Source organism: Anomaloglossus baeobatrachus, chromosome 2 (genome assembly GCF_048569485.1).
Source record: "Anomaloglossus baeobatrachus isolate aAnoBae1 chromosome 2, aAnoBae1.hap1, whole genome shotgun sequence".
Lineage (NCBI taxonomy): Eukaryota > Metazoa > Chordata > Amphibia > Anura > Aromobatidae > Anomaloglossus > Anomaloglossus baeobatrachus.
The window spans coordinates 743738783-743765299 of NC_134354.1; the positions used below are offsets into that span (position 1 = coordinate 743738783).

Consider the following 26517-nt stretch of genomic DNA (forward strand, 5'->3'; position numbering starts at 1 on the left):
CAGAGGAGGGGCAGAGATGAGCGGCCGGAACATGCCGCCCACCTCCTTCGTTCCTCATTGCCGGTGGACGCAGGTAAGGAGATGTTCGTCGTCCCTGCGGTGTAACACATAGTGATGTGTGACGCCGCAGGAACGACGAACAACCAGCGGCATGCACCACCAATGATATTATGAAAAGGAGCGACGTGTCAACGATCAACGATTTTTGACGTTTTTGCGATCATTGATCGTCGCTCTTTGGTGTCACACGCTGCGATGTCACGAACAGCGCCGGATGTGCGTCACTAACGACGTGACACCGACGATATATCGTTAGCGATGTTGCAGCGTGTAAAGCCCATTTAGATATTATAATTTTACCATAGAAGGCCTTGGGCATGTCATACCAAAAACAACCTATCACTAAGAGCGGCCCTGCTTTTGGAAATAACGATGAGCCTATAAATTATAATCCTGGACAGGCCCTTTTAAAGGAAATACAAGAGAACACATTTCATGTACTGTTAATAACATTTGGTGGGAAGATTTTTATTGCACTGAAAAACACGTGGAATCCGAATGTTCAATTTTACTTTAATCCAAACATTCCTGGTTTTTATTTCTAAAGGCAAAAGTTTTACATTTTTCTCTTTGCTTCCTCCGGTAGACTAAACATTTCTCTTGTGTTGAAATCTCACTCGAATATTGTGTGCACATCATCACAGCCAAGTAATCAATCATAGCCAAGTGAATGCTCAGGTTTGGAAGATCAGGGTGCAGAACGCTGGATACAAGGCCAAGGAGAGGTGCATATGTAGACTTGACATCGACCTAATCTGCAGGTGATGGATCTAGGGGCTTGGTGACAGGACACAGCACACCTTGAGGTGGAAAGAAAGTCTCACATTTTTCCATGAAGACAATTTTATTGCTCCATGACTTTTGTGACGTCCTTTAGCTTTGATAAGATTTCACAAGAATCCACATGAGCATGACGGTGATCAGGACAATCATAAAGTTGAGGAACAGCTCCTGAGTTGAACGCTCCATTCTTGAAAAGCTTTGAGGTTTTGTAGATTTTTGACAACTTTACCCTCAGGATGACCTTCAGTGTAGCTTGTCCTACAAAAGTACAGAAAAATCATAAATGGTTATCATGTAAAAAAGTAATTACATATGGGCACCATGCATCTTCCTGTACCACAACTACTTATACTAAGTGGCAATGAAAAAAACCCTTAAGTTTCCAAAAAAGTCAAAAGGAGTATGAGTGGAATGAATTAAAGAATAATTGTGTTGTGTTAGCAGACGAGTAAGGGTACTTTCACACTTGCGTTAATTTCCTTCCATCACAATCTGCCCTTTTGGAAAACAGCGGAATCCGTTAACGGATTCCGCTGTTTCCCATAGACTTGTATGGATGACGGATTGTGCCAAAAGTACCTGCGTTGCTTCCGCTGGCCGACGCTGCGTTGTGTCTGCCGGGCGGAAGGAACGCAGCATGTAACGATTTTTGAGCGGCGGAATCCTCTATATTTCACTGCGCATGCTCATTTTTGTTTTTTTTTAATCACAGAAACTTTTTTTTTGTCTCTCGGTGGCCGAACTTTCAGCTGAGCGCCCGGCCGCCGGCATGTGAGAGCTCTCAGCTGAGCGCCCGGCCGCCGGCTATTGAGAGCACTCAGCTGATCGCCCGGCCGCCAGCATGTGAGAGCTCTCAGCTGAGCGCCCGGCCGTCGGCATGTGAGAGCTCTCAGCTGAGCACCCGGCCGCCGGCATGTGAGAGCTCTCAGCTGAGCGCCCGGCCGCCGGGTGATCAGCTGATCGTTTACAATAGTCTGCTGCCAGTAAAACTGTAAAAAAATAAAAAAAATTAAAAAATTTTTTAAAAAAAGCTTTCCGTTGTTTTGTACGATCCGTTGTGCCATTATATGCAACGCATCCGTTGCATCCGTCACACAACGCAATGCAACGGATGCCGTTCACAACAAGTGTGAAACTAGCCTAACATGTTACCAGGTCCCACAGCAAAATAGGAAACAGAGGTTCCAATTTATGTGTCAGATGAATGGGTGGGCGCTTGTAGGCCCAAATCACAGTTGCAACTGCAACCTCCACCTCACCACAATGCAGATTCAATAAGCTCAGTGATGTCATAGTTGTACAGGGATAATAAACTCAATGCAGACACAGTATAGGGATGATTAATTCAATGAAGACACAGTATTGGGATGATTAATTCAATGAAGACACAGTATAGGGATGATATACTCAATGAATGATTGATTGCTCTCAGTGAGAGAATCAAAATTAAAATTTTGTAGTTGTGATACTTTTTAATGGCTAACTAAAATAAAAATAAAATATGATGTTATAAAGCTAACACAGTACCAAAACCTTTTTCTTAATACTCAATGAAGACACAGTATATGGATGATAAACTCAAGGAAGACACAGTATAGGGATGATATAAACAGTGATGTCACAATACAGGGTAATAGATATTTTATTGTCATAGTACAGGGCATGCAAATTAGCACTTCCACAGAAGGAAAGAAACTTGACAATCTAAGAGTGATTTTTGGTTGTGTCCTGCCTATTACCCAACATATCACCTATTCCCTTTTGGTGTATGAAAAATAAACACATGATTGCCTGCCATGACTTGGGTAAAATGGCCACAGCAGCATTTTATTAAATATTTCACACAAAACCCTGAGCTCTTACATGAATAGCAACCCCACAACAATATAAACAATATAAAAATAAAGTTAATAGATCTAGTCCAGAGGCAAATCCCACAACCATAAAAAAAAACTCCCTAGCCGCACCACACTATTCCAGGGACAGAGCTAATAATATCCCATAATTAATACATCTCCCCCTTCCCCAATATTGCCTTCCCGCTGAAGGACAAGAGCAATGAACCAGTCTTTAAACCAAACTTATCCCTCGTCACAAGCGTAGCTACGTGACATCTTACGTGGTCTGGAACCGAAACCCCTCCACGGCTTGCTCAATATGGTCCCTCAAACCCAACATCCACAAATCCATGCCAATAGCCTTAACATGGACACCACCAAACCATGAATACTCCCTTGAAGGCGTCTCCAATTCCTTATGACGCACCACCATCCCGCCATTCCTGGCAGCAAAATAGCCAATAGCTGAATTCACCTTCATCTTTGTTTTTCTTCAGTTTATCCACTCACCTCACGCGTCTCCATGCCAAACTGCACCACAATATCTGACAAATAAAAATAAACCCCGGTAAGTAGAACCCAATCGCAATAAATCAAATTTATTATCCCAAATTAATTAAGACTTAACACCAATGTAATTAATTGTGACGCCCTGGACTAGCCAGGTTGTCATTGACAGTCCCATACACACACACGCCCCCCCCCCCTTCCTTAGAAAGTTGACAGCAGCCAAACTACAAAACCCTTGTCACCTCCCTCAGGGTTTGATGTTCACACCAGGGGGGTGGAGCCAGGCGGTTGGCTCCACCCACCGATGAGTTCACAAGCCCTGAGGCGGGAAAAACAGGAGTTGAGCTTTGACAGTGAAGTGGAGTGGAGTGAAGTTCAAGGGCAGACCTGTGTCCAGGTCTGCCATAGTCTACACCAGGTGTCTGAGTTGGAGCCCAGTCACCTCTGGCAAGGAGGCAGACGGTGGTGGCCACCTGCAGGAGCTGGGATTACAGCCGGTGGAACTGTAGGGACCGTGGATGGGCGGTGGCCTGCCGGTACCGAACCGGGGAACGATTGGAAACCAGAGCGCCAGGAGGGGTACTCAGACCCAGTATGAAGCCCAGAAACAACCGGGCTGAGTCAAATCAGCTGTTTGAGGACTGGACTTAAGGACTTATCCCACCTAAAGCGGGCTTTACACGCTACGACATCGCTAGCAATTGCTAGCGATATCGAGCGTGTAAGCACCCGCCCCCGTCGTGGATGCGATATCGTGTGATCGCTGCCGCAGCGAACATTATCGCTATGGCAGCGTCACACGCACTTACCTGGTCGGCGTCGTCGCTGTGACTGCCGAACAATCCCTCCCTCAAGGGGGAGGGACGTTCAGCATCACAGCGACGTCACCGCAACATCACTAAGCGGCCGGCCAATCAAAGCAGAGGGGTGGAGATGAGCGGGACGTAACATCCCGCCCACCTCCTTCCTTCCGCATTGTGGCCGGCGGCAGGTAAGGAGACGTTCCTCGCTCCTGCGGTGTCACACACAGCGATGTGTGCTGCCGCAGGAGCGACGAACCACATCGATAATCAGCCATTACCGATTTTTGGTTTTGGAGCGACCTCTCCATGGTGAACAATTTTCACCATTTGTGAGGTCGCTTAAGGTCGCTGGTATCACACGCTGCGATATCGTTAATGACGCCGTATGTGCGTCACTAACAACGTGACTCCGACGATAAAACATTAACGATTTCGTAGCGTGTAAAGCCCCCTTAAGACCCGACTGAAGACAACAGCCCAACCATTAGGGTAACGCCACCGCCCAGGCATAGTGACCCGAGGGGCCAGCGTCTGCGGGCAAAGAGGGCTCTCCCCGCACATACCAAGCTAGGGAGCGGACTACCGTTGCTCAGGCATAGGAGTCGACGTTTTCTACATAAGAAAGGTCCAGGAGAAAGGCGGAAACCACCAACCTAATAAGGGGAAAACTGCAGCCGGCTGCAGGCACCGTTCACCATCTTGTTTGGTTTACCAGAGTCTCCAGCATGTTTGTAATAGTGAGTACAACAGTGCCTTTGGGTCGCACACAACACCGACACCCCAGCACGCATCCAATCCCCCGCCTCATCACCTCCCTCAGGCCCCCGGGACCATCATCCCCCCTACCCACGGAGGGGTCAACACCAAGCTGCGCAACACCGTCCACGGGAGCCTAGTCAACGGCAGCGGTGGTGTCCATCCATTCACCACAACCCGTGGGTGGTGTCACAAACTGAAATCCCCTACAAACAACCGCGGCCCCGGGCGTGGACCTCCCCACCGAAGTCCCTACGTGTAGCGCCAACCCCCCCTTCAGAGCGACGTGCCCCCGGGTCCGTGAGGAGCTCGAGCCACCCACCGACGAGCACGGATCCGAGCGTATCGGCGGCCGGCCGAGCCCCGGGGCGGTACATAATTGCCTCCCACAGGTAAAACAAGCACTACTGGTGGTCGGTCTATTCTGCAATAGTACGAGAATTCTGGATACCCCCGACCCAATATTATTCTGCAGATTCCAAACTACTTGATCCGTGCCAGGGACCTATATCCATGCCCCAGCTGCCGGCTGTCAGGATGAATGTCAACTTGCAACGCTCCCCAGAACACATATAAGTGCCTGAGGGTCATAAGTAAAAAACTAAGTTAGACAGCCAAAACTACGTTCGTACACATACTGCTCACCTATGAATCACCAACATAATGCTAAACTAAACAACCCTCTAAACCGTAACCAGATGAGGGCAAACGTAAGAATAAAAACACACGGACTCCCAACACAGCGTTTGAGTTCATCACTAAGCCCCAGTGAGAGACTTTCATCACCGTTCCAATGCAGAAAGAGTGTGAACCAGAGTTCTCCGGCTTCTCACCCAAACATAGCAAACTTTCCTTCAGAACTGCAATAAACTGATAACTAGAAAGTGAATAGCCATCCCTGTGTTGCAAGAACAAATCTGGAAAACTACCCCTAACATCCATAAAGCATGTTAACACCATAATAGTGCAGTCATCATGCCCTGGTACAGCACATATTGTAAAACCTGCGTTCTGTTCTTCATCTTCAGCTGCCCGCTTCCTGCTTCCAGCCCAACATGAAGAGGGTCCTCCGGATGAGGGAGACCCACAGGCCCCGAGAGGCTACACCAACCCCAGCTCTCTGTGCCCTCATGCGGCCCGTACTCTGCCCCTGATACCCCACCACCTGACTGCTGGAGGGCTGTAAGACTCCTCTTGTCCATTGCTGGGTTCAACCCCTGATGGCACCCCTCCAAGGGCCACTGTTAGAATTCTCCATGGCTTAACAGGCTACAACACAGACTGCAGCCACAAACCCCCCTACTGCCTCCTCTTTCGTCAGCTGGATTCGACCCTCAGCAGGCACATCACTGGGGGCCACCAACACAAAGGTCTGAGACCTTATACGCCACAAACCAAAAGTAGGATACAGTGTGGGGCCACCCACTTCCAGTTGGCTGTAACTGTGCTGAGGACCAACGGAAAAGAAGATACTGTCAGACGATGCCCCCTGAGCCCAGAAGTTCCTCGAGAGGGCACCTGGAACTCCTCTGGTGCAGTCTCACCCCCTTTGGTAAGTAATGTTACAGTGGCCAGAACCAACAGAGCATGCTGTGGGAGGGATGGCAAATTCACTGCAGCTGGAGGGGACATGCAGGTCACGCAAACCAGCTCGTGCATCGGCTGGTCACCGTGGACTGTTGTGTCCGCACACACCATCTCCATCAATGCCACAATGTTCTTCGTGGCTTTTCTGCTGCAGCTTCTTCCTGCTGTACTGTCGGTTCCTGATACGTCAGAGGAGGTAGCAACATCTTCTCTCACCTTTTATCCTCCCCCATAACTCTAACCAGTGGCGTAATTAGAGTTGGATGGGCCCCGGTGCAAAGTTCAGACCTGGGCTTCCCCCTCCACATACACCGACACTTGGGGCAGGGGATGACACCGCCACTCGGGGTAAAAGGAAAATGATGACGCTGACACTTGGCTCTTACCCACAGCACCCAGGTTTCCCATGATCTGAAATCCCTCTATCAGCACCCAGCTTTCCTACAGTATGTTCTGATATTTATCTTGTCCTCGGCACCCAGCTTTTCCATATCAGAGCATGAGAAAGCTGGGTGCTGAGAGCAGATGTACAGTTAGGTCCAGAAATATTTGGACAGTGACACAATTTTCGCGAGTTGGGCTCTGCATGCCACCACATTGGATTTGAAATGAAATCTCTACAACAGAATTCAAGTGCAGATTGTAACGTTTAATTTGAAGGTTTGAAAAAAAATATCTGATAGAAATTGTAGGAATTGTACACATTTCTTTACAAACACTCCACATTTTAGGAGGTCAAAAGTAATTGGACAAATAAACCAAACCCAAACAAAATATTTTTATTTTCAATATTTTGTTGCGAATCCTTTGGAGGCAATCACTGCCTTAAATCTGGAACCCATGGACATCACCAAACGCTGGGTTTCCTCCTTCTTAATGCTTTGCCAGGCCTTTACAGCCGCAGCCTTCAGGTCTTGCTTGTTTGTGGGTCTTTCCGTCTTAAGTCTGGATTTGAGCAAGTGAAATGCATGCTCAATTGGGTTAAGATCTGGTGATTGACTTGGCCATTGCAGAATGTTCCACTTTTTTGCACTCATGAACTCCTGGGTAGCTTTGGCTGTATGCTTGGGGTCATTGTCCATCTGTACTATGAAGCGCCGTCCGATCAACTTTGCGGCATTTGGCTGAATCTGGGCTGAAAGTATATCCCGGTACACTTCAGAATTCATCCGGCCACTCTTGTCTGCTGTTATGTCATCAATAAACACAAGTGACCCAGTGCCATTGAAAGCCATGCATGCCCATGCCATCACGTTGCCTCCACCATGTTTTACAGAGGATGTGGTGTGCCTTGGATCATGTGCCGTTCCCTTTCTTCTCCAAACTTTTTTCTTCCCATCATTCTGGTACAGGTTGATCTTTGTCTCATCTGTCCATAGAATACTTTTCCAGAACTGAGCTGGCTTCATGAGGTGTTTTTTCAGCAAATTTAACTCTGGCCTGTCTATTTTTGGAATTGATGAATGGTTTGCATCTAGATGTGAACCCTTTGTATTTACTTTCATGGAGTCTTCTCTTTACTGTTGACTTAGAGACTGATACACCTACTTCACTGAGAGTGTTCTGGACTTCAGTTGATGTTGTGAATGGGTTCTTCTTCACCAAAGAAAGTATGCAGCGATCATCCACCACTGTTGTCATCCGTGGACGCCCAGGCCTTTTTGAGTTCCCAAGCTCACCAGTCAATTCCTTTTTTCTCAGAATGTACCCGACTGCTGATTTTGCTACTCCAAGCATGTCTGCTATCTCTCTGATGGATTTTTTCTTTTTTTTCAGCCTCAGGATGTTTTGCTTCACCTCAATTGAGAGTTCCTTAGACCGCATGTTGTCTGGTCACAGCAACAGCTTCCAAATGCAAAACCACACACCTGTAATCAACCCCAGACCTTTTAACTACTTCATTGATTACAGGTTAACGAGGGAGACATCTTCAGAGTTAATTGCAGCCCTTAGAGTCCCTTGTCCAATTACTTTTGGTCCCTTGAAAAATAGGAGGCTATGCATTACAGAGCTATGATTCCTAAACCCTTTCTCCGATTTGGATGTGAAAACTCTCATATTGCAGCTGGGAGTGTGCACTTTCAGCCCATATTATATATATAATTGTATTTCTGAACATGTTTTTGTAAACAGCTAAAATAACAAAACTTGTGTCACTGTCCAAATATTTCTGGACCTAACTGTATATCAGAGCATGGGAAAGCTGGGTGCTGAGGGAAAGAGTCTTTTTCCCTCAGCACAAAATGTTCCCATCCCATGCTTGTATCTTTGTCCCCCTTTGTATATAGTTCTCCAAATACTATAATGGCCCCCACATAGCCTTCCAAATAGTATAAAGGGTCCCACATAACCCTTCACCCCTTTCTCCCCCCTCCAATTTAGAAACCTGCACCCCGCAATGACCTGCATCTGACCCCTTATAATCTTTTTTGCAGTTTCTGACTTGGCATTTATCCAGGGCCATGTTGCAAGGCGTGTAAGGCTACATGCACATTTTTAGCATTTGTAACAATTTTTCTGCTGCAAAAGAAAACAGTTTGCAGGAAAAATGCTGCATAAAATGAGTGTTCTGCTGCGTTGTTTATGCATTTTTTCCCATTCATTTCAATGAGTGAAAAATGCTGCAAAAATGCTGAAAGCATTGACATGCTGCAGGGTTCATAAAACACTTTGAAGGTTCAAATCTGTAAGTAAAGACTAAGCAGCGTGTGCACGAGATTTCAGAAATCTCACTCACTTTGCTGGCACTGTCAAATACTGTGTTTTTTTTTCCCGATGAAAAATTTGTTAAAAAAAAGTAACATGTGTGTGAGGCAAATCCCGGGATATGAAGATGAATTATGACTCCAGTCATAATCCCTCATCACTCCCTGGCAGTGCCCCCTCCCTTCTTGTTCTCAGTGTTCCACTTACACCTCCATGGCCATGTCCTGTGATATGGAAATTAGGTGGCTTAGGGACAATGGACACAGGATGACTCCCTGCCGTGACCCTGTAGTGGGGGCTGCTAGCTAGTTAGCAAGGCTATGGAAATAGCCAGACAGAACGACTCCAGTAAAAAATGGTTCATATCTCGCAAGCCATATTTCCGATAAATATGGCAACCATAAAAATGGTGTCTCCGCATGCGGACGATGCCGGCACACCCTTTTTATGGGAGCAGGACATTGGGAAATGCCCCAGGCGTGATATCAGCCAATGGGGAACTGGCAGACAGGTCATGAGTCCCCTCGTTCTGTAGCTAAATTCATAACTGTCACAATGAGAGCATTGGCGTCCGCCTACGACGCTCCCAGGCAAAGTTATGGCCCATATTCCATGTTGTGGATTGTCCATAACTCAAGCCAGGGGTGGAGCAGTGCTCCCTCTGAGGTCACTAAGGTAGGAGGGGACCTGGATTTGCCCAGGTTGATAACCCTACTTCGGCCATTTTCCAGTGTTCTTTTCGCTGGGGGCACGTGTAGGAAACATCTGTGGGAAGGATCCTAGAAACCTGGGTACAGCGCCCCCCTGTGGCCAGACGCAACAAGGTAACTGCTGGAACTGTGTATGCCTGTTTGTAACCCATGCTTTGATTGTAACTGTACTCTGACATATGTATATTCTGTAGATTCCCTATTGTATATATTGTAGTTTCTAGTGTGCTTTAGGCTGATTAAATTATATAATTAATCTTGGGCTGTTCTGTTATCTCGATCTTGAATCCCACGTCTGTGTGTTCGGCTAATAGTTACCGTAAATTGGTTGGTGGCAGCGAATTGTGCCAAGGATTATTGTGGGGAGGCCAGTGAGATTCGGGGAGATTTTATATATTCCGCCCGCGGAGGTCGGGGGAATATATACCTTACTCTCACCGGGGACCCTTCAATAATCGGCATAAGTAGTATAGCGGCCTCCTTGCTTATTGTCGGGCAATTCCATAATTGGCCTGACTATAAGAGGGGCGCTAGAGAGCGCGTCACGTGCTCTGTCTGTCGGTCGGGAGGTATAAAGGAGGGGTGACCCCCACTTGTTACCCCCCGATTGTGACGTACTGGTAGCCAGCGCGGGGGATTTCTGAGTGACCCCCCCGGTGGTTTGTGACATATTGGTGGCATAGCGGTGGGATCGAGATAATAGTGTGTGTGAGTGTGAGACCCATACTCCCAGACACTAAAGACTGCCTGCAGCAGCTGTGGCTGCTGGGGTCTTCAGACTAGCTCAACACTAGAGTGTCAGAGTGCAGATACTGTAAGGTGTGTGGAGGCATCAGGTGTCAGTTCTGTGTCAGTGACCAAAAGTCTGCAAGAATGGCTGATGGCACCAGGAGCAGAGCTATGCAACTGGCCAATGCTAAGGCAGGAGCCGAAGAGAGGGAGGACGGTGCTGTGGACAGCAATGAGGAGGTTGCCCACGAGTCCTCCAGGAGCTCGACGCCAGAAAACCGTTCTGCCGAGGACATTGCGCAACCTGGCACTGCTGGACAAGATGAGGAGGAGCTCACCCAAGGTTCCTCAACGAGCCAGATGCCAGCCCTCCGCTCTGAAAGGGACAGTGAATCGCCTAGCTCTGCAGCGTGCCGCAGATCACCACGTGCCATTCCACCGAGCCTGGGAGGCTCGGATAGCCTTCTTCAAATGGCTATGGCCCTTCTCCAGGCTGGAGACCAGAAGGGCTACAAGGAACTCCTGGCAGAGCGCAGGGCAGAGCGGCACGCAGAGCGTGAGGCTGCGGAGCGAGAGCGGCAGGCAGCGCGTGAAGAGCGAGAGCGACAGGCAGACCGTGACTACCAGCTGCAGCTAGCTCAGCTCCGGCCCTCATCAGCCACATGTGACCTTCGAGACACCAAACTTCCAAAGGTCCGTGTTGAGGACTTCCCAGTGCTGGAGAAGGATGGAGACTTGGACTCTTTCTTGACTGCTTTTGAACGGACTTGCTTGCAGCACCATCTGAACAAGGACCAGTGGGCCAAATACCTGACCCCCCGTTTAAGGGGTAAGGCCCTGGATATCCTTGGGGACTTGCCTGCTGAGGCAGATCAGGGCTACGACACCATCAAGCGGGCCCTGATCCAACAGTACAACCTCACCCCGGAGTCCTACCGCAAGAAGTTCCGGAGCCTACAGAAGGGACCAAAGGACTCCTGGGCTGACCACCGGCGGGCACTTGCCCGAGCTGCCGACCACTGGACCCAAGGCCTGCAGCTTTCCACCGGACCGGAGATCCTGGACTTGTTCATCACGGAGCAACTCTTGTGGAACTGCCCTGAGGATCTCCGCCAGTTCATCCGAGACCAGAAGCCAAAGGGGTCCACGGCTACAGCTGCCCTTGCCGATGACTACGCCAACAACCGGGCCCCTGAGGCCAGGAGAGCGGCCACCAGCAGCACCTGGAGAGGGGGTAAGATGAATTCTGCGACTGCCCCACCTGCCCCTAGACTGCAGGGGGTGTCCCCCTCAACTTCCCTCTCCAGGCCCGTGGCGGAACCAAGACGGTGCCACCAGTGCAACCTACCTGGACACTTCAAGGCCATGTGCCCTCAGCGTCCCAAGGCCCCGGCTCCGTCCCCGTCCCAAGGGCCGCCCAAGGTGTATTGTGTGGGTGGGGGTGGTGGTAGGTCCCTGGACAGCTTCCAACCTGTCACCGTCGGCCAGTCTGTGACCATAGGACTGCGAGACAGCGCCTCGGAGGTGACTCTGGTGCGGCCTGAGATGGTGTCCCCCCAAGACTTGATCCCTGGAAAAACCCTCGCTGTCTCCGGGATTGGAGGCATTGACCCGGCGCTGCCTGTTGCTGACATTTATGTGGACTGGGGCGCAGGGCGAGGGGTGAGGGAGGTGGGGGTAACTGATCGGATCCCCGCAAACGTGCTACTTGGGACAGATTTGGGGCAGATAACCTCCCAGTTTGGGCCCCAACCAAGGGCTGAACCTTCAGCCAGTACTGACATGCCTCCGGACAATGTTAATGTGTTATCTATGAATGATGTAAGGGGGGAGGGAGTGAACTCTGATATTTCTGCTTGCATAGACACCATAGACACACACACAGCTGCAGCTGTGACAGGGGAGGGGGTCAGAGAAAGGTGTGACAATGCCTCTACAAGTAACCAGCCTGTGAGCTGGGATCTGTTGCCCTCTGCAGGGATAAGCAGAGAGCAGGGTGCTGCAGGGGGAGGACCAGTGTGTGGGGTGGGGGCTACCACAGCAAATGTGGGGTCCCCAGAGATTTCACAGCGGGGTTCTGTTGCTGCAGGAGGGGAACAGGCAGGTGAGATTGGGGCCGGTCCAGGAGCGGAGGTGCTCCCAGGTAAGATCTCGGTGCATGGTTCCCCCACAACCGGGGTGTCAGGAAGCCAGGTAGGTCTGCCTGAACCGGCGACTTGGTCAGGAACGGAGGGGGAGCAGGCACGACCCACGGTCGCAGCGGCTGTGGCCGCTGTCACCCGCAGTGGGAGTGCTGGAAGCCAAGGGGCCTCCCGGAGGTCCGATAGCTCTTCCCCTTCTGACCAAGTGGCAGCCGAGTCAGGTGGAGGCCAGGACACAGGTCCCGGGGTACTGACTGAAGATGTGACAGTCTCGTCGATTCTGGCCACATCTAGTCAGGGGTTTCAGGCAGCGTTAGAAGCTGACGACAGCCTGAAAGCTCTTAAGGAGCAGGCGGCACAGCCTCCCTCGGACTCGGACCCGGAGCGAGTGGTCTGGGACCAAGGACGGCTGTACCGGGCCACGGTCCAGCAGGGTTCACCGGAGGCGTGGCCCAGGGACCGACAGTTGGTGGTACCCTATCCGTTCCGGACGGAGTTGTTGCGGATCGCACATGAGATTCCGATGGCCGGACACCTAGGGATCGCTAAGACCAAGGCCAGGTTAAACCAGCATTTCTACTGGCCAAAAATGGGGGCCGATGTGGCTGCCTACTGCCGTTCGTGTGAAACCTGTCAGAGAGTGGGGAAGGCGGGGCCACGCCCCAAAGCCCCACTAGTATCTCTGCCAATCATCGATGAGCCTTTCAGGAGGGTGGCTGTGGATCTGGTCGGCCCGCTGGCCATCCCCAGCAGCTCCGGGAAACGCTTCCTACTGACGGTAGTGGACTATGCCACCCGGTACCCAGAAGCAGTGGCCTTGTCGTCCCTTCGGGCTGACAAGGTGGCCACCGCATTGCTGGAGATTTTCTCCCGAGTGGGTTTTCCCCAGGAAATGCTCACTGACCGGGGGACCCAATTCATGTCCCAGCTGATGGAGGCCCTCTGTAAGCAAGTCCAGGTGCGACATCTGGTGGCCAGCCCGTACCATCCACAGACTAATGGCCTGTGCGAGCGGTTCAATGGCACCTTAAAGCAGATGCTTAAGATGTTGGTCGACTCCCATGGGCGTGACTGGGAGCGGTATCTCCCACACCTGTTATTTGCTTACCGGGAGGTTCCACAGGCCTCAACAGGATTCTCACCGTTTGAGCTCCTGTACGGGCGACGTGTGCGGGGCCCCCTGGCTCTGGTGAAAGAGGCTTGGGAAGGGATTTGGCCACCCCTGGAGTGTCGGTTATCGAGTATGTCATGCGCTTCCGGGACAAAATGCAGGCCTTGACGCAACTGGTACACGACAATATGGCTCAAGCCCAGGCCGATCAGAAGCGTTGGTACGACCAGAACGCTTGTGAGAGGACCTACCAAGTGGGTCAAAAGGTGTGGGTACTGGTCCCCGTACCACAGGACAAGCTTCAGGCAGCCTGGGAAGGCCCATACCTCGTGTACCAGCAGCTCAACCCTGTAACGTACCTGGTCACCCTGGACCCTGCCCGTGGAAGGCGGAAGCCCTTCCATGTGAACATGATGAAGGCACATCATGAGCGGGAGGCATGTGCGCTCCCCGTGTGCAACCTGCCCGAGGAGGGAGAAGCGGAAACCCTCTTGGATATGCTAGCCCAGGTTAGGGCAGGCGGATCCATTGAGGATGTGGAGGTTGGCCACCAGCTCTTGGAAGACCAACGGTCCCAGCTGTGGGCCACCCTCCTCTCCTTCCGGGGGTTGTTTACCAACCAGCCCGGAAGGACTGACTTGGCTGTCCATCACGTGGACACTGGGGATCATCCCCCGATCCGGCGTTCAGCATATCGGGTCTCCCTGGAGGTGCAGCAACACATGCGCCAGGAGATTGACGAGATGCTGAAGCTGGGGGTGATCCAGGCATCCAACAGCGCTTGGGCCTCGCCTGTAGTCCTCGTCCCTAAGAAGGACCGAACCACTCGGTTCTGCGTGGACTACAGGGGGCTCAATGCGGTCACGGTCGCCGATGCGTACCCAATGCCACGCATCGATGACCTGCTCGATCAGTTGGCCGGGGCTCAGTACCTGACCATCATGGATCTGAGCCGGGGATATTGGCAGATCCCCCTGACTCGCAAGGCCAGGGAACGCTCTGCCTTTATTACCCCATTTGGACTGTACGAGTCCACGGTGATGCCATTCGGGATGAGGAATGCCCCTGCCACTTTCCAGCGGATGGTCAACACCCTGCTCAAGGGACTTGAAGGGTACGCGGCCGCGTACCTGGATGACATTGCCGTCTTCAGTCCCACCTGGGAGGACCACCTAGAGCATCTAGCACAGGTGCTCAGGCGGATCCACCGGGCAGGTTTGACCATCAAGCCGGGAAAGTGTCAGCTGGCCATGAGCGAGGTCCAGTACCTCGGTCACCGGGTAGGTGGGAGAACACTGAAGCCCGAGCCTGAGAAAGTGGAAGCCATTGCATCCTGGCCCACCCCCAGGACCAAGAAGCAGGTGATGTCCTTCTTGGGGACCGCTGGGTACTATAGGAGGTTTGTTCCATGCTATAGTAGCCTGGCAAAGCCCTTGACGGACCTCACCAAGAAGAAGCTGCCCTCTGCAGTCGATTGGACAATGGACTGCGAGACAGCCTTCCGGGCCCTAAAGGACGCCCTGTCCAGCCCGCCCGTGCTACAGGCAGCCGACTTCACGCGGCCATTTGTAGTACAGACCGACGCCAGTGACTTCGGCCTCGGTGCGGTGCTCAGCCAGGTGGACTCTGCGAGCCAAGAGCACCCAGTCTTGTACCTGAGCAGGAAGCTGTTACCAAGGGAAGTTGCCTATTCCACGATGGAGAAGGAGTGCCTGGCCATAGTGTGGGCCCTGCAGCGTCTGCAACCCTATCTATACGGGCGCCACTTCATCGTGGAGACGGACCACAATCCCCTCAGCTGGTTGCACACCGTCTCTGGGACGAATGGGCGATTGTTGCGATGGAGCCTTGCGCTCCAGCAATACAACTTCACCATTCGCCACAAAAGGGGCCGTGACCACGGTAACGCAGACGGGCTGTCCCGACAAGGAGAGGTCGCGGACGGGCGCACGGGGGAACACCGGAGTGTGCTGCCCCCTAGCGCCCTCAAAAGGGGGGAGGTGTGAGGCAAATCCCGGGATATGAAGATGAATTATGACTCCAGTCATAATCCCTCATCACTCCCTGGCAGTGCCCCCTCCCTTCTTGTTCTCAGTGTTCCACTTACACCTCCATGGCCATGTCCTGTGATATGGAAATTAGGTGGCTTAGGGACAATGGACACAGGATGACTCCCTGCTGTGACCCTGTAGTGGGGGCTGCTAGCTAGTTAGCAAGGCTATGGAAATAGCCAGACAGAACGACTCCAGTAAAAAATGGTTCATATCTCGCAAGCCATATTTCCGATAAATATGGCAACCATAAAAATGGTGTCTCCGCATGCGGACGATGCCGGCACACCCTTTTTATGGGAGCAGGACATTGGGAAATGCCCCAGGCGTGATATCAGCCAATGGGGAACTGGCAGACAGGTCATGAGTCCCCTCGTTCTGTAGCTAAATTCATAACTGTCACAATGAGAGCATTGGCGTCCGCCTACGACGCTCCCAGGCAAAGTTATGGCCCATATTCCATGTTGTGGATTGTCCATAACTCAAGCCAGGGGTGGAGCAGTGCTCCCTCTGAGGTCACTAAGGTAGGAGGGGACCTGGATTTGCCCAGGTTGATAACCCTACTTCGGCCATTTTCCAGTGTTCTTTTCGCTGGGGGCACGTGTAGGAAACATCTGTGGGAAGGATCCTAGAAACCTGGGTACAGCGCCCCCCTGTGGCCAGACGCAACAAGGTAACTGCTGGAACTGTGTATGCCTGTTTGTAACCCATGCTTTGATTGTAACTGTACTCTGACATATGTATATTCTGTAGATTCCCTATTGTATATATTGTAGTTTCTAGTGTGCTTTAGGCTGATTAAATTATATAATTAATCTTGGGCTGTTCTGTTATCTCGATCTTGAATCCCACGTCTGTGTGTTCGGCTAATAGTTACCGTAAATCGGTTGGTGGCAGCGAATTGTGCCAAGGATTATTGTGGGGAGGCCAGTGAGATTCGGGGAGATTTTATATATTCCGCCCGCGGAGGTCGGGGGAATATATACCTTACTCTCACCGGGGACCCTTCAATAATCGGCATAAGTAGTATAGCGGCCTCCTTGCTTATTGTCGGGCAATTCCATAATTGGCCTGACTATAAGAGGGGCGCTAGAGAGCGCGTCACGTGCTCTGTCTGTCGGTCGGGAGGTATAAAGGAGGGGTGACCCCCACTTGTTACCCCCCGATTGTGACGTACTGGTAGCCAGCGCGGGGGATTTCTGAGTGACCCCCCCGGTGGTTTGTGACAATGTGAATGCAGCGCTCCACGGGACAGGTGGTTAACCTACTCGTTGAGGGTCGGGTCAGGCGACGTCACGGGTGGCCTTGACCGGTTCCGTTGCCCCGAGGTGTGCAGTAAATGGAGGGGAAAGCGGAGTGTTGGGGAAAGTTTGTCGTGACGCCACCAGTGGTAAGCAGCCAGGGAGTAGCCGCCGCTGTAGAATTCCTCGCCAGGGCCGGTATTATGGCAGCTGGGATGGTATTGCTCCTCACAGGCGGAGCGGGCCCCAGGTGCATAGCGGAGGGTTGGCGATCCCTTTGAAGCGCAGGGCGACGGTGTCACTAATCAGAGTCTGAGTCAGCAACTGCAGTTCCAGGTTCTTTTACTCACTGATTTAAAGCTGCACCCAGGTGCCGGTCTCTGCCATCGTGTGCTCTAGTCAATCCTAGGCAAGTAAGGGGCCACCACCAGTGTTCAAAGAGAGAAAGAGAGAATGTCTTTTCCTTAGGGTATCCCCCGTGGAAGTTAGGAACCCTGGCTTAGCTCCCGCTCCAAGCCCCTGGGCTAGTGTAGATCAAAGAGTTCCAGAGGTGTCTTGTCAGAACTATGGTCCCGACTCGTCTGTCTTGTGTGAGTGTGTTGCGCCTACTTCTACCACCAGTGGTGCCCGCCCCCTGGCGGTTGCCCTAGCGACTAGAAAGGCCCATACCTCTGAATTGCCACCTCCCTGTCTGCCCTCAGTGGGAAGCACCTGACTGTTTGTGAGTTGAAATGTGGTGACACCGATGGTTAACCCCCCCCTTACCTGAGATAGATGCCACACCTTAACTGAGGTGTAGTATCCTGTGGTGACCAGAGCCTCGGTGGCGCCACATGAACAAACCCTTAAAGAGATTGTCCATTACTTTGACTTTGAAAGCCTAGCCTCAAGATAGGTCATCAATGTTTGATTGGTGAGTGTGTGACCCTAACCCGGCACCCCCGCCGATCAACTATTCAAATCAATAGGTAGTGGATGTGCAGTACCTGACCATGGCCACTATTCCATTAACGGAGCTGTGCTGCACAGCTCAGCAATTGAGCAGCATCGGCCACAGCCGACACCAGGAACAGCTGATTAGCGGAGGTGACAGATGTCAGACTCCCTCAGATCAGACATTCATGACCTATCCTAAGGATACACCATCAATGTTAAAGTAGAGGACAACATTCTTCAAGGTTCAAACTTATATGGCAGCATCCTTTCTTAAGGATTACTTGTGAGATAGGGTCCTATGACTTGCAGTAATACACTTGCTTGACTCTGTTTCCATTTCTGATTTCTTGGTTCAGAAGTTGCACAACTATTTTTCTTTACCAATTACCTCCCAATATCTCTACAGAACATGTGCACATCCACTATAGACTCCAGTGACCAGTCATGGGCTCCAAAGTTACCTCAAAATGGGGTTGCCTTGATCTGGACTTTTTGGCTTGAGTATTTAACCTAAACATAGAGCCACCGGAAGAACTTCTCTAGTAGAATGGTTGGCCACTCTAAACCTAACCTACTTGAGCTTGAACATTAGTGGACTTTCACTTAAATTGTACTATTGACCATGACCATTGGCTGACATTGACCATTTAATAACAAGTGAAATTGTCTTTGACCACTTGCTGATATATGGTCCACACTCATGAAAGCCCGGGAACGCTCATTAAGATGGTGAGGGTGATGGGACATTTCAGTCTTTCACTCAGCACTGGAGCTGAAGAATTTCTCTTCAGTTACAGTGCGGACAGTGCATCTTCTGATGTGTAGCAGCTGCAAATCCTCATGACGACCATGAATAAATTCCACGGAGATCTGGTTACTTAGTATCAAATGTCTAATCAGATAGATCAGTATTAATGCATAGGAACCAGGCTGAGGACTGAACATTTACGTAACCTTTGACAACAATGTCAAAATTGTGCTACCACCGATATATGGGGTCCTGTGAACACGAGCAGAGACTTGTTACTTCGTAAATCATTTCTGGCCAAGGTGGTTAAAGTAGACATTACTATGGGTGGTCTCTCACACAAACTTTTCAGGGAAAAAAAACTCCACTGGAGTGTCTTCGATGATAGTCAAAGCTAAAAGGAAGGGTAAAGGAGAACCATAAATTCATATATTTTTTAGTATAAATGTTGTTCTCCTGAATCTGTTTTTTTTTTCTTTTGTTCCCAAACCTCTCTGTTCCTGAGATCACCCCCTCTTTAAATTAAGTCTTTTATACCAAAGTGGCCTGGCACCCAATTTTTCTCTTTTTGCGTCTTCTTGAGTATCACACCTACTTGGCTAAAAAGACTAGATTTAAGGAAAAGGAAGACGAGGCCTTAAAACATTTTATTTTTACTTTAGTTTGAAGGTAACTTGCATTTGCCATTGTTTGATCATCTGTATATTGAAATAACATAGTATTGCGGTATGTAGTAAACATCACAATCTCCATTGGCTGGTCTTCATAGAAATAACGTCATGGCAAGGACAGAGACATTCAGCAGATCATCAGCTGCAATGGCAAACCATTAATACCCTGCAATCATTTTACTGGGGCCCAATAACCAAGTGAAATGGGGTGCCCCAGGTTTGTGCTCTTTACATGCTGCTTTCTGAAATTTACAGAAGAATTTAAGAAGGTAGCAGCTTAGACATCATCAGCCAAGAAAGATGCAAACTCAGTTCCTGACAGAGACCATCATATGTTGGGAATCAGTTAAAGGATTTGTCCACTATTTGGACAACCCCTCCTCAATCACAGTTTCCCCCCTTGTAAAATAATTCGTTATTTTAGTCATCAGTAGGTGGCCCATTCATTGAAATATTATTGATCTAACATTTGAGAACAATCCTCAATAAGCAGTGGGATAAATGGATAGATCCTGATGCGCTTAGCTTCCTGGGACTTAAAGGGATTGTTTGGCCTTGATGTGCAAGTCTGCAGTCACTTTATGTGACTTGTGAGTCCTCACAGCTCGCAGTGTTCTCACTGTCAGGATTCTCCAGTGGCGGTGTCAGGACAGGTGATTTGCATACTTCTGGCCACATTCCGACTAGACGTCTCTGGCCTTGGTCAATTCACTTGTATTGAGAAAGGCTGCACACACCTAGTCGGCACATGAACGCATCTATGCAAATGATCGCCCACTGCAGATTCACAAGTCTGCAGTCACGTAGAGTAACTGCAGATTTGTATCCCAAGGCCGGATAAACCCTTTAAAGTATCACTATTGTTTTGATTTTTATTTTATAAATCAATAGACAACATGATAACAAGCAACTTTGTAATATATCTCAGAGAAATCTACTTCTTTCACGTTCTGAATTGACCTTTGCTAAAGACAGATTTTCCTATTACTGAGATAGATGACAGTTGGTGCTTTTAAAACTCTATGGAGTGTGGAGAAGCTAGAGGTGACACAGACATTCTGCTGCAAGATCTCCTGAAACAATTGCATTTTTTTTTATAGAACCATATAAGCAGCAGCTGTCCTCGCCTAGCTCAGTAAAACGAAAGTTATTCTTCAATACAGTTGTAAAAGCCTTGCTGTTCCAGTCACACCTAGCCAGACGTCTATAGACACTTTCTTCATAAAGTGAGGGCCAAACATCTCAACCTTCTTCCTGGGAAAGTTGTGGAATTAACCAAAATAATGGCTGTACATAGATCTTAGTCTGGGTTTCAAGCTCGATGATCTGAATCAGTATGGCTATTACGATTACTGTGTTTAAAGAGATTTTTTTTATCCTAAGTCCATACCATGACTATTGGAATCCATAAATGTTGACTATAGGGTAACAATAGTTAATTTCTGATTATTAGTGAATTGGGTTATTCCCAATATAACCAATCTATGAGATAGGGGATAACCTACTGATCTTTGGGAGATCCCAGCTGATCCTGAAATAAAGGCTATAGAAACCCAAGAACCAGCGTTTGCAGCCCCATCTTGGATGTTGCGAAGGTGCCCATGCTTGATCTCTGCTCCATTCAATGTCTATTGGAGCACTGGAGAAGCCTTGTCCACCATTATGCCACTTCCAGCAATCCTATAAACAGTGAATGGAGCGAAGGTTGAGCATTTACATCTCTGCTCCAATGAAGATATGGATGTACAACCCTTTTTTTGGATTTCCAAAGTCCCAGTCTTGGGATTTCTGTAGGCCTCGGCATTTGAACCCCCAGATCAAATCAGCATCCTACCAATCAGCATCCTATGGATAGGGACACAATAGTATTCTGGGAATAACCCCTCAATTTGTATTTATGAAAGATTAATTAGAAATGTATAGGGAATCTGTCAGTCAAGCAGAGGAAGGTGGGACTGAGCAGGTCATAGCGCCAAAGATGTAGAAGCTCGGGAACGGCTTGGACACACTCAGAGCACTTAAGGTGTGGTTGACATTATGTTTCAGAGAACACAGTTTGGGAGTAGATGTTTTTGAGAGATTCCCTTTGAAGTCTCCCTTGTTAAACCTGAATTAAATCTTAGAACTTTAAGCTATAAGAGGACACAAGGAACATGCCAATTTTTTTTTTTTTCTAGGGGCAACAGTGGTCATTGCTTGTGTCGCGAGCGGAGGAGGGGACGCTGCGCTCTCCCACTGCTCGGGTCCGGCTGCTGCTGCTCGGTGGTGGCTCCAGCGGTGGGCCGGATCCCGGTGACTCGAGCGGCGTTCCTCGCCCGTGAGTGAAACGGGGGGTTTGATTGTGGGGATTTGATATTGTCCGTGACGCCACCCACGGTTGTGGTGAGGTTGGTGACACCACCGCTGCTCTGGACGGGGATCCCGGGAGCGATGGCAGGGAGCAGCCTGGATGTTAGTTCTCCCCTCCGTGGGTAGGGGGTTTGGTGATCCCGGGGCCCGGTGATGGGGTAGGGATGGATGGCAGTCGGGTTACGGGGCCTGGCGAGGTGCAGGGTCGCGGGGGCAGCGCTGTGCCGCACGGCACGGTGGTACTCACTCAGCCAATGATGTACACAAAGTCTCCGGTAAAACAAACGGCTGGATGGACGGGTCCCACCCAGGTTGGTAATGTAAGTCCTTTCCTGCACCTTCCGTACGCTCCTCCTGCGCTCCGGTTTCCAGCAGGCTCCCCGGTTCAGTACCGGTGGGCCACCGCCCAGCCCCGGCTACCTACGGTTCCACCAGACTGTCTTCCCGGCTCTCACAGATGGCCACTATCGTCTGCCTGACTGCTACACGAGGGCCCTAGGCTCCAACCTAGGCCCCAGTCTGCGTCTGCCTCTCTGCAGACCTCCTTTTTCTTCCTCTGCCTGGACTTGTCTGGGCTTGTTTCCTGCCTCAGGCTAGCCAAACTCCTCGGTGGGCGTGCCCATCTGCCTGACTCCGCCCACCTGGTGTGTCTGTCTGAACCCGAGGAAGAAATCAGGTCTCACTGGGGATGACTGCTGTGAACTGCTGAGGGTGGGGGTGTGTGTGTGTTGTTACCTGTGGCCCCTGGCTTGTCCAGGGCGCCACACTTGCACAAAATGGCTTTGGACTTGGCAGGTTTGTCAGGGTGCGATAAAGTTTGCAATAACACACATTTTTTCAACGGCCTTCAGCTCGATCTCGAGCCATGGCAACTTGATGGATGAACGCTCTGTAGGAAGATTGATCTTTTGTAGGCCTTGATAGATCCACCAGGGTCTCTGCCAGTATGTTGATTGTATCATGTCATCAGGTTGCTGGTCTTCCTCTTCACCTTGTTCCTTCTATTCGTCTGACCATGATCTCCTTCTCCAGTGATTGCTCTTATGATGGGTCCAATGATGTAAGTTGTAGCTTGATGATCCTTGCTTATAGTGACATGTCTGGCTTGATTTGTTCCAGTACTAAATCCCTGCGTTTTCTGGACAATGTGCAGAACTATAATAATAATAATAATAATAATAATAATAATTTTATAATAATAATTTTATTCATTTATTTGCCAGAATTGCCCTTAGAAAATATTGATGGTCCTTTTGAAAACTAGAACTATAGGTGGGCATTTAGGAGTATGTCAACATACATTGTAAGCTTGTGAGCAGGACCCTCACTCTTCTTGGTATCAATTGAATTGTGTTATTCTGTAATGTCTGATATTGTCTGTACATCTCCCCTTTGAATTGTAAAGTACTGCAGAATATGTTGGCGCTATATAAATAAAAATAATTATTATTATTATGATTATTATTGTTAATAGGAAATCTGTTATTAGTCAGATTTTATCCTGTGTGTACATATAGGGAGAGACCTGTCAGTCAACTGGTGTGGGTTGGGGGATAGCTGCCGGGGACCATATCAGACTCGCCATAATGGCAATTGCAGAGTAAAGGGCACTTTACACGCTGCGATATTGCTATCGATATCGCTAGCGAGCGTACCCACCCCCGTCGGTTGTGCTTCACGGGCAAATCGCTCTCCGTGGCGCACAACATTGCTAACACCCGTCACACATACCTGCCTAACGACGTCGCTGTGGCCGGCGAACCGTCTCCTTTCTAAGAGGGCGGTTCGTTCGGCGTCACGGCGACGTCACTAATCGGCCGCCCAATAGAAGCGGAGGGGCGGAGATGAGCGGGACGAACATCCAGCCCACCTCCTTCCTTCCTCATTGCGGGTGGCCGCAGGTACGAGGTTGTTCATCGTTCCTGCAGTGTCACATGTAGCGATGTGTGCTGCCGCAGGAACGACGAACAACCTGCGTCCTGCAACAGCAACAATAATCAGGAATGGACGTGTCAACGATCAACGATAAGGTAAGTAATTTTGATCGTTAACGGTCGTTCCTGCGTTTTACTCACTAACGAGGCCGGATGTGCGTCACGAATTCCGTGACCCCAACGACATCTTGTTAGCGATGTCGTTGCGTGTAAAGCGGCCTTTAGGCACCGATTTCTGGAGAATTTCCAGAACAAATATTTGCCGGGATTGCTCTTAAAAATATTGACAGTTCCAGAAAAGTTGGGACTGTTGATAACTATGTGATAGGTAAAGTATTGATTTTTTTGAATGGGATACATCTCCACAGATGCAGGAGAGTTTGACTATGGTAACTACAGATAGCCTCTCGGTGCAGAACGATGAAACTGAGCTTTGCATAAGGTCACTTGGTATAAACAATAGTAGACTTGGCTGTAACTGTATACATAGTAAGTGTAACTTAAATATTGTAGAATTTTTCTGTTTACGCTGTGTATGCTCTTTAAACTGTATATATCTGTTCTCAGGTATACGTCACATGGACAAAAGTATTGAGACATGTCTACATGTCTACATTACACCTACAGGACCATTTATGACTTCCCATTCTACATCCATAGGCATTAATATGAAGTTGCTCCTTAATTTGCAGCTATAACAGCTTTCACTCTTCTGAGAAGGATTTCTACAAGAGTTTAGATTGTGTTTGTGGGAATCCAGAAGAACATTTGTGAGGTCAGACACTGATGTTGGAGGAGAGGCCTGGCTCACAATCTTCATTGTAGATCATCCCAAAGATGTTGGATGGGGCTGATGTCTGGAGCTCTGTGTGACCGGTCATGATCTTGTACACCAAACTCCCACAACCATGTCTTGCTTTGTGCACTAGGGCACAGTCATGCGGAACAGTGAAGGATCTTCCCCAAACTCTTACACAATATTTGAAGCTACAATTGTCCAAAATGTAGTGGAGTTCTGAATCATTAAGATTTTTCTTTAGAAATATCCCTTCTCCACCAAACCATACAGCTGGCACAATCAGGCCAGTTCTCCTGGCATTCTACAAACCCAGACTCTTCCATCAGTGGTTAGATAGAGAAGTGTTATCTGTCGCTGCACATAGCAGGTTTCCACTGATCTAGAGTCCAGTGACAACATGATTTATTCCACTCCATCTGATGCTTGGCATTGTGCTTGGTTATGTAGGGTTTGCATTCAGCTCCTCGGTCATGGAAACTCATGTTATGAAGCTCCCGATGCACAGTTTTCTGCTTATGTTAATATTTAGAGGAGTTTTGGACTCTGTGTTAGTGATTTTTATGATTTCTGCTCCTGCATTCAGGAATCCCACTATAACTTTACGTGGTCTGGCTGAGTTGCCGTAATTCCTTCCACTTTTTTAATGATAGCATTCATAGTTAATAGTGGAATATTTGGAAGAGAATAATTGTCATGAAATGACTTGTTACTCCAATGGCTCCTATTACAGGACCACACTGATATTAATGGGCTCTTTGGAGAAAGCCATTCTGACACAGGTTAGTAAATGCAGACTGTGGAGACACGGGGGTCAGTGGGTGCTCTCGTCCGCAGGCCCGGCTGCCTTTAGAAAGACAGCATGGCCCAGGGCTCATCCCAACTGAACACTTGACCTCCTTAACCGTGTGCAGAACACTACTCAGACAACACAGGGTGAGGGAATCACAATATTAAGACTTTATTGGATCCCCAAACAATTAACGGCACATAACACATAACCAGCAAAACACACAAATGTAACAGGCAACAGTTTCTCACCCTTCCGCTGGCTCACCAGGGTTTAGAATGTCCGTGCCTCAGAGCTTCCAGGGCTACTTGCTCCAAACCAGCAGCACCCTGCTTTCGGCAGGCACCCACCGAGAATGGAATAACGCCAGATTTAGGAAGCTGTCTGAGAACAGAAAAGCCTGTACTGAAGTGACTGGATTGTCCCAAGCTGGATTCCTTCCTCAGGTAGGATTTGATATCTCAGCCGAATCCTTCCATTCGATGCTGAAGTCCATATAGTATTATAATCCAGGTTCGGTTATGGCTTGCCAATCGGATCCACAGGTCCTAGATTGGTATCATGTAGCAAGAGTTTACCCGGGCAATGGACAGTCCTCCTTCTTAAACCCCTGAGCTCTCCATTCAGACCATTGGGGTCTTCAAGATTGGTGGATAAGACTCGGCTCTTATTGGCTAGATTTCAAGCTGTATACAAAATATCCAGAGATGAGGGAGAGACAGCTACCGTAGTTACATCACATCTAGCAATTCACATAGTTATACAATGGGAAATTCGCATAATTGATTTGTCTGGGTGTCTGATCTTCACTGGCCAAGGCAATTACATGGCTCAACAAGAACTGTTACCCTAGACTCCTAAGAGTCTTGTATAAACAAACTATCTTCATGTCTGACTGAATATTAAGAAATTTAACCCAAGCTAGGTACTGACAGTGCATGTCATCACACAGACGGCATGACAAGTGGGTGGATTTTATACATCTGTGGAATGAAAAACCTGAATTCAATAATTAAGAGGTGTGTCCAGAATCGTGCCGTCCATAGCGGCAGACCACAAGGCCGCTATGGGGCTGAGCGCTACCATGGAGATGAGTGGTACTGACCTTTTAACTCTGCTTGTTGTTAAAATTTCAATGGTGTCTGCATCCTTAGGATGAAGATGTTATGGAATGGTGTAGCAGGGAGCCATCATCTCCCTGCTGCACGATTCATTCTGTTGTCTGAGACTCCGCACACTAGGTACGATGATGTCACTAGATCGCACC

The 26517-nt window shown here is 49.3% G+C and overlaps 1 protein-coding gene across 2 annotated transcripts in view; it reads right to left on the bottom strand.

The window, feature by feature from the left end:
* Positions 1-491: 491 nt before the first annotated feature.
* The window catches only part of LOC142290669 (sarcolipin), a 60619-nt gene continuing 34593 nt past the window's right edge, over positions 492-26517 (bottom strand). The window contains exons 2-3 of one of the 2 annotated variants that reach the window (XM_075334655.1): positions 3192-3226; positions 492-1101 (exon numbers count right to left, since the gene is read on the bottom strand). In XM_075334655.1, coding sequence (XP_075190770.1) covers positions 934-1029 — 96 coding nt within the window. In that variant the 5' untranslated portion in view covers positions 1030-1101; positions 3192-3226 and the 3' untranslated portion in view covers positions 492-933. The remainder of the gene's footprint in view (positions 1102-3191; positions 3227-26517) is intronic. The other variant, XM_075334654.1, reaches the window with a different exon arrangement.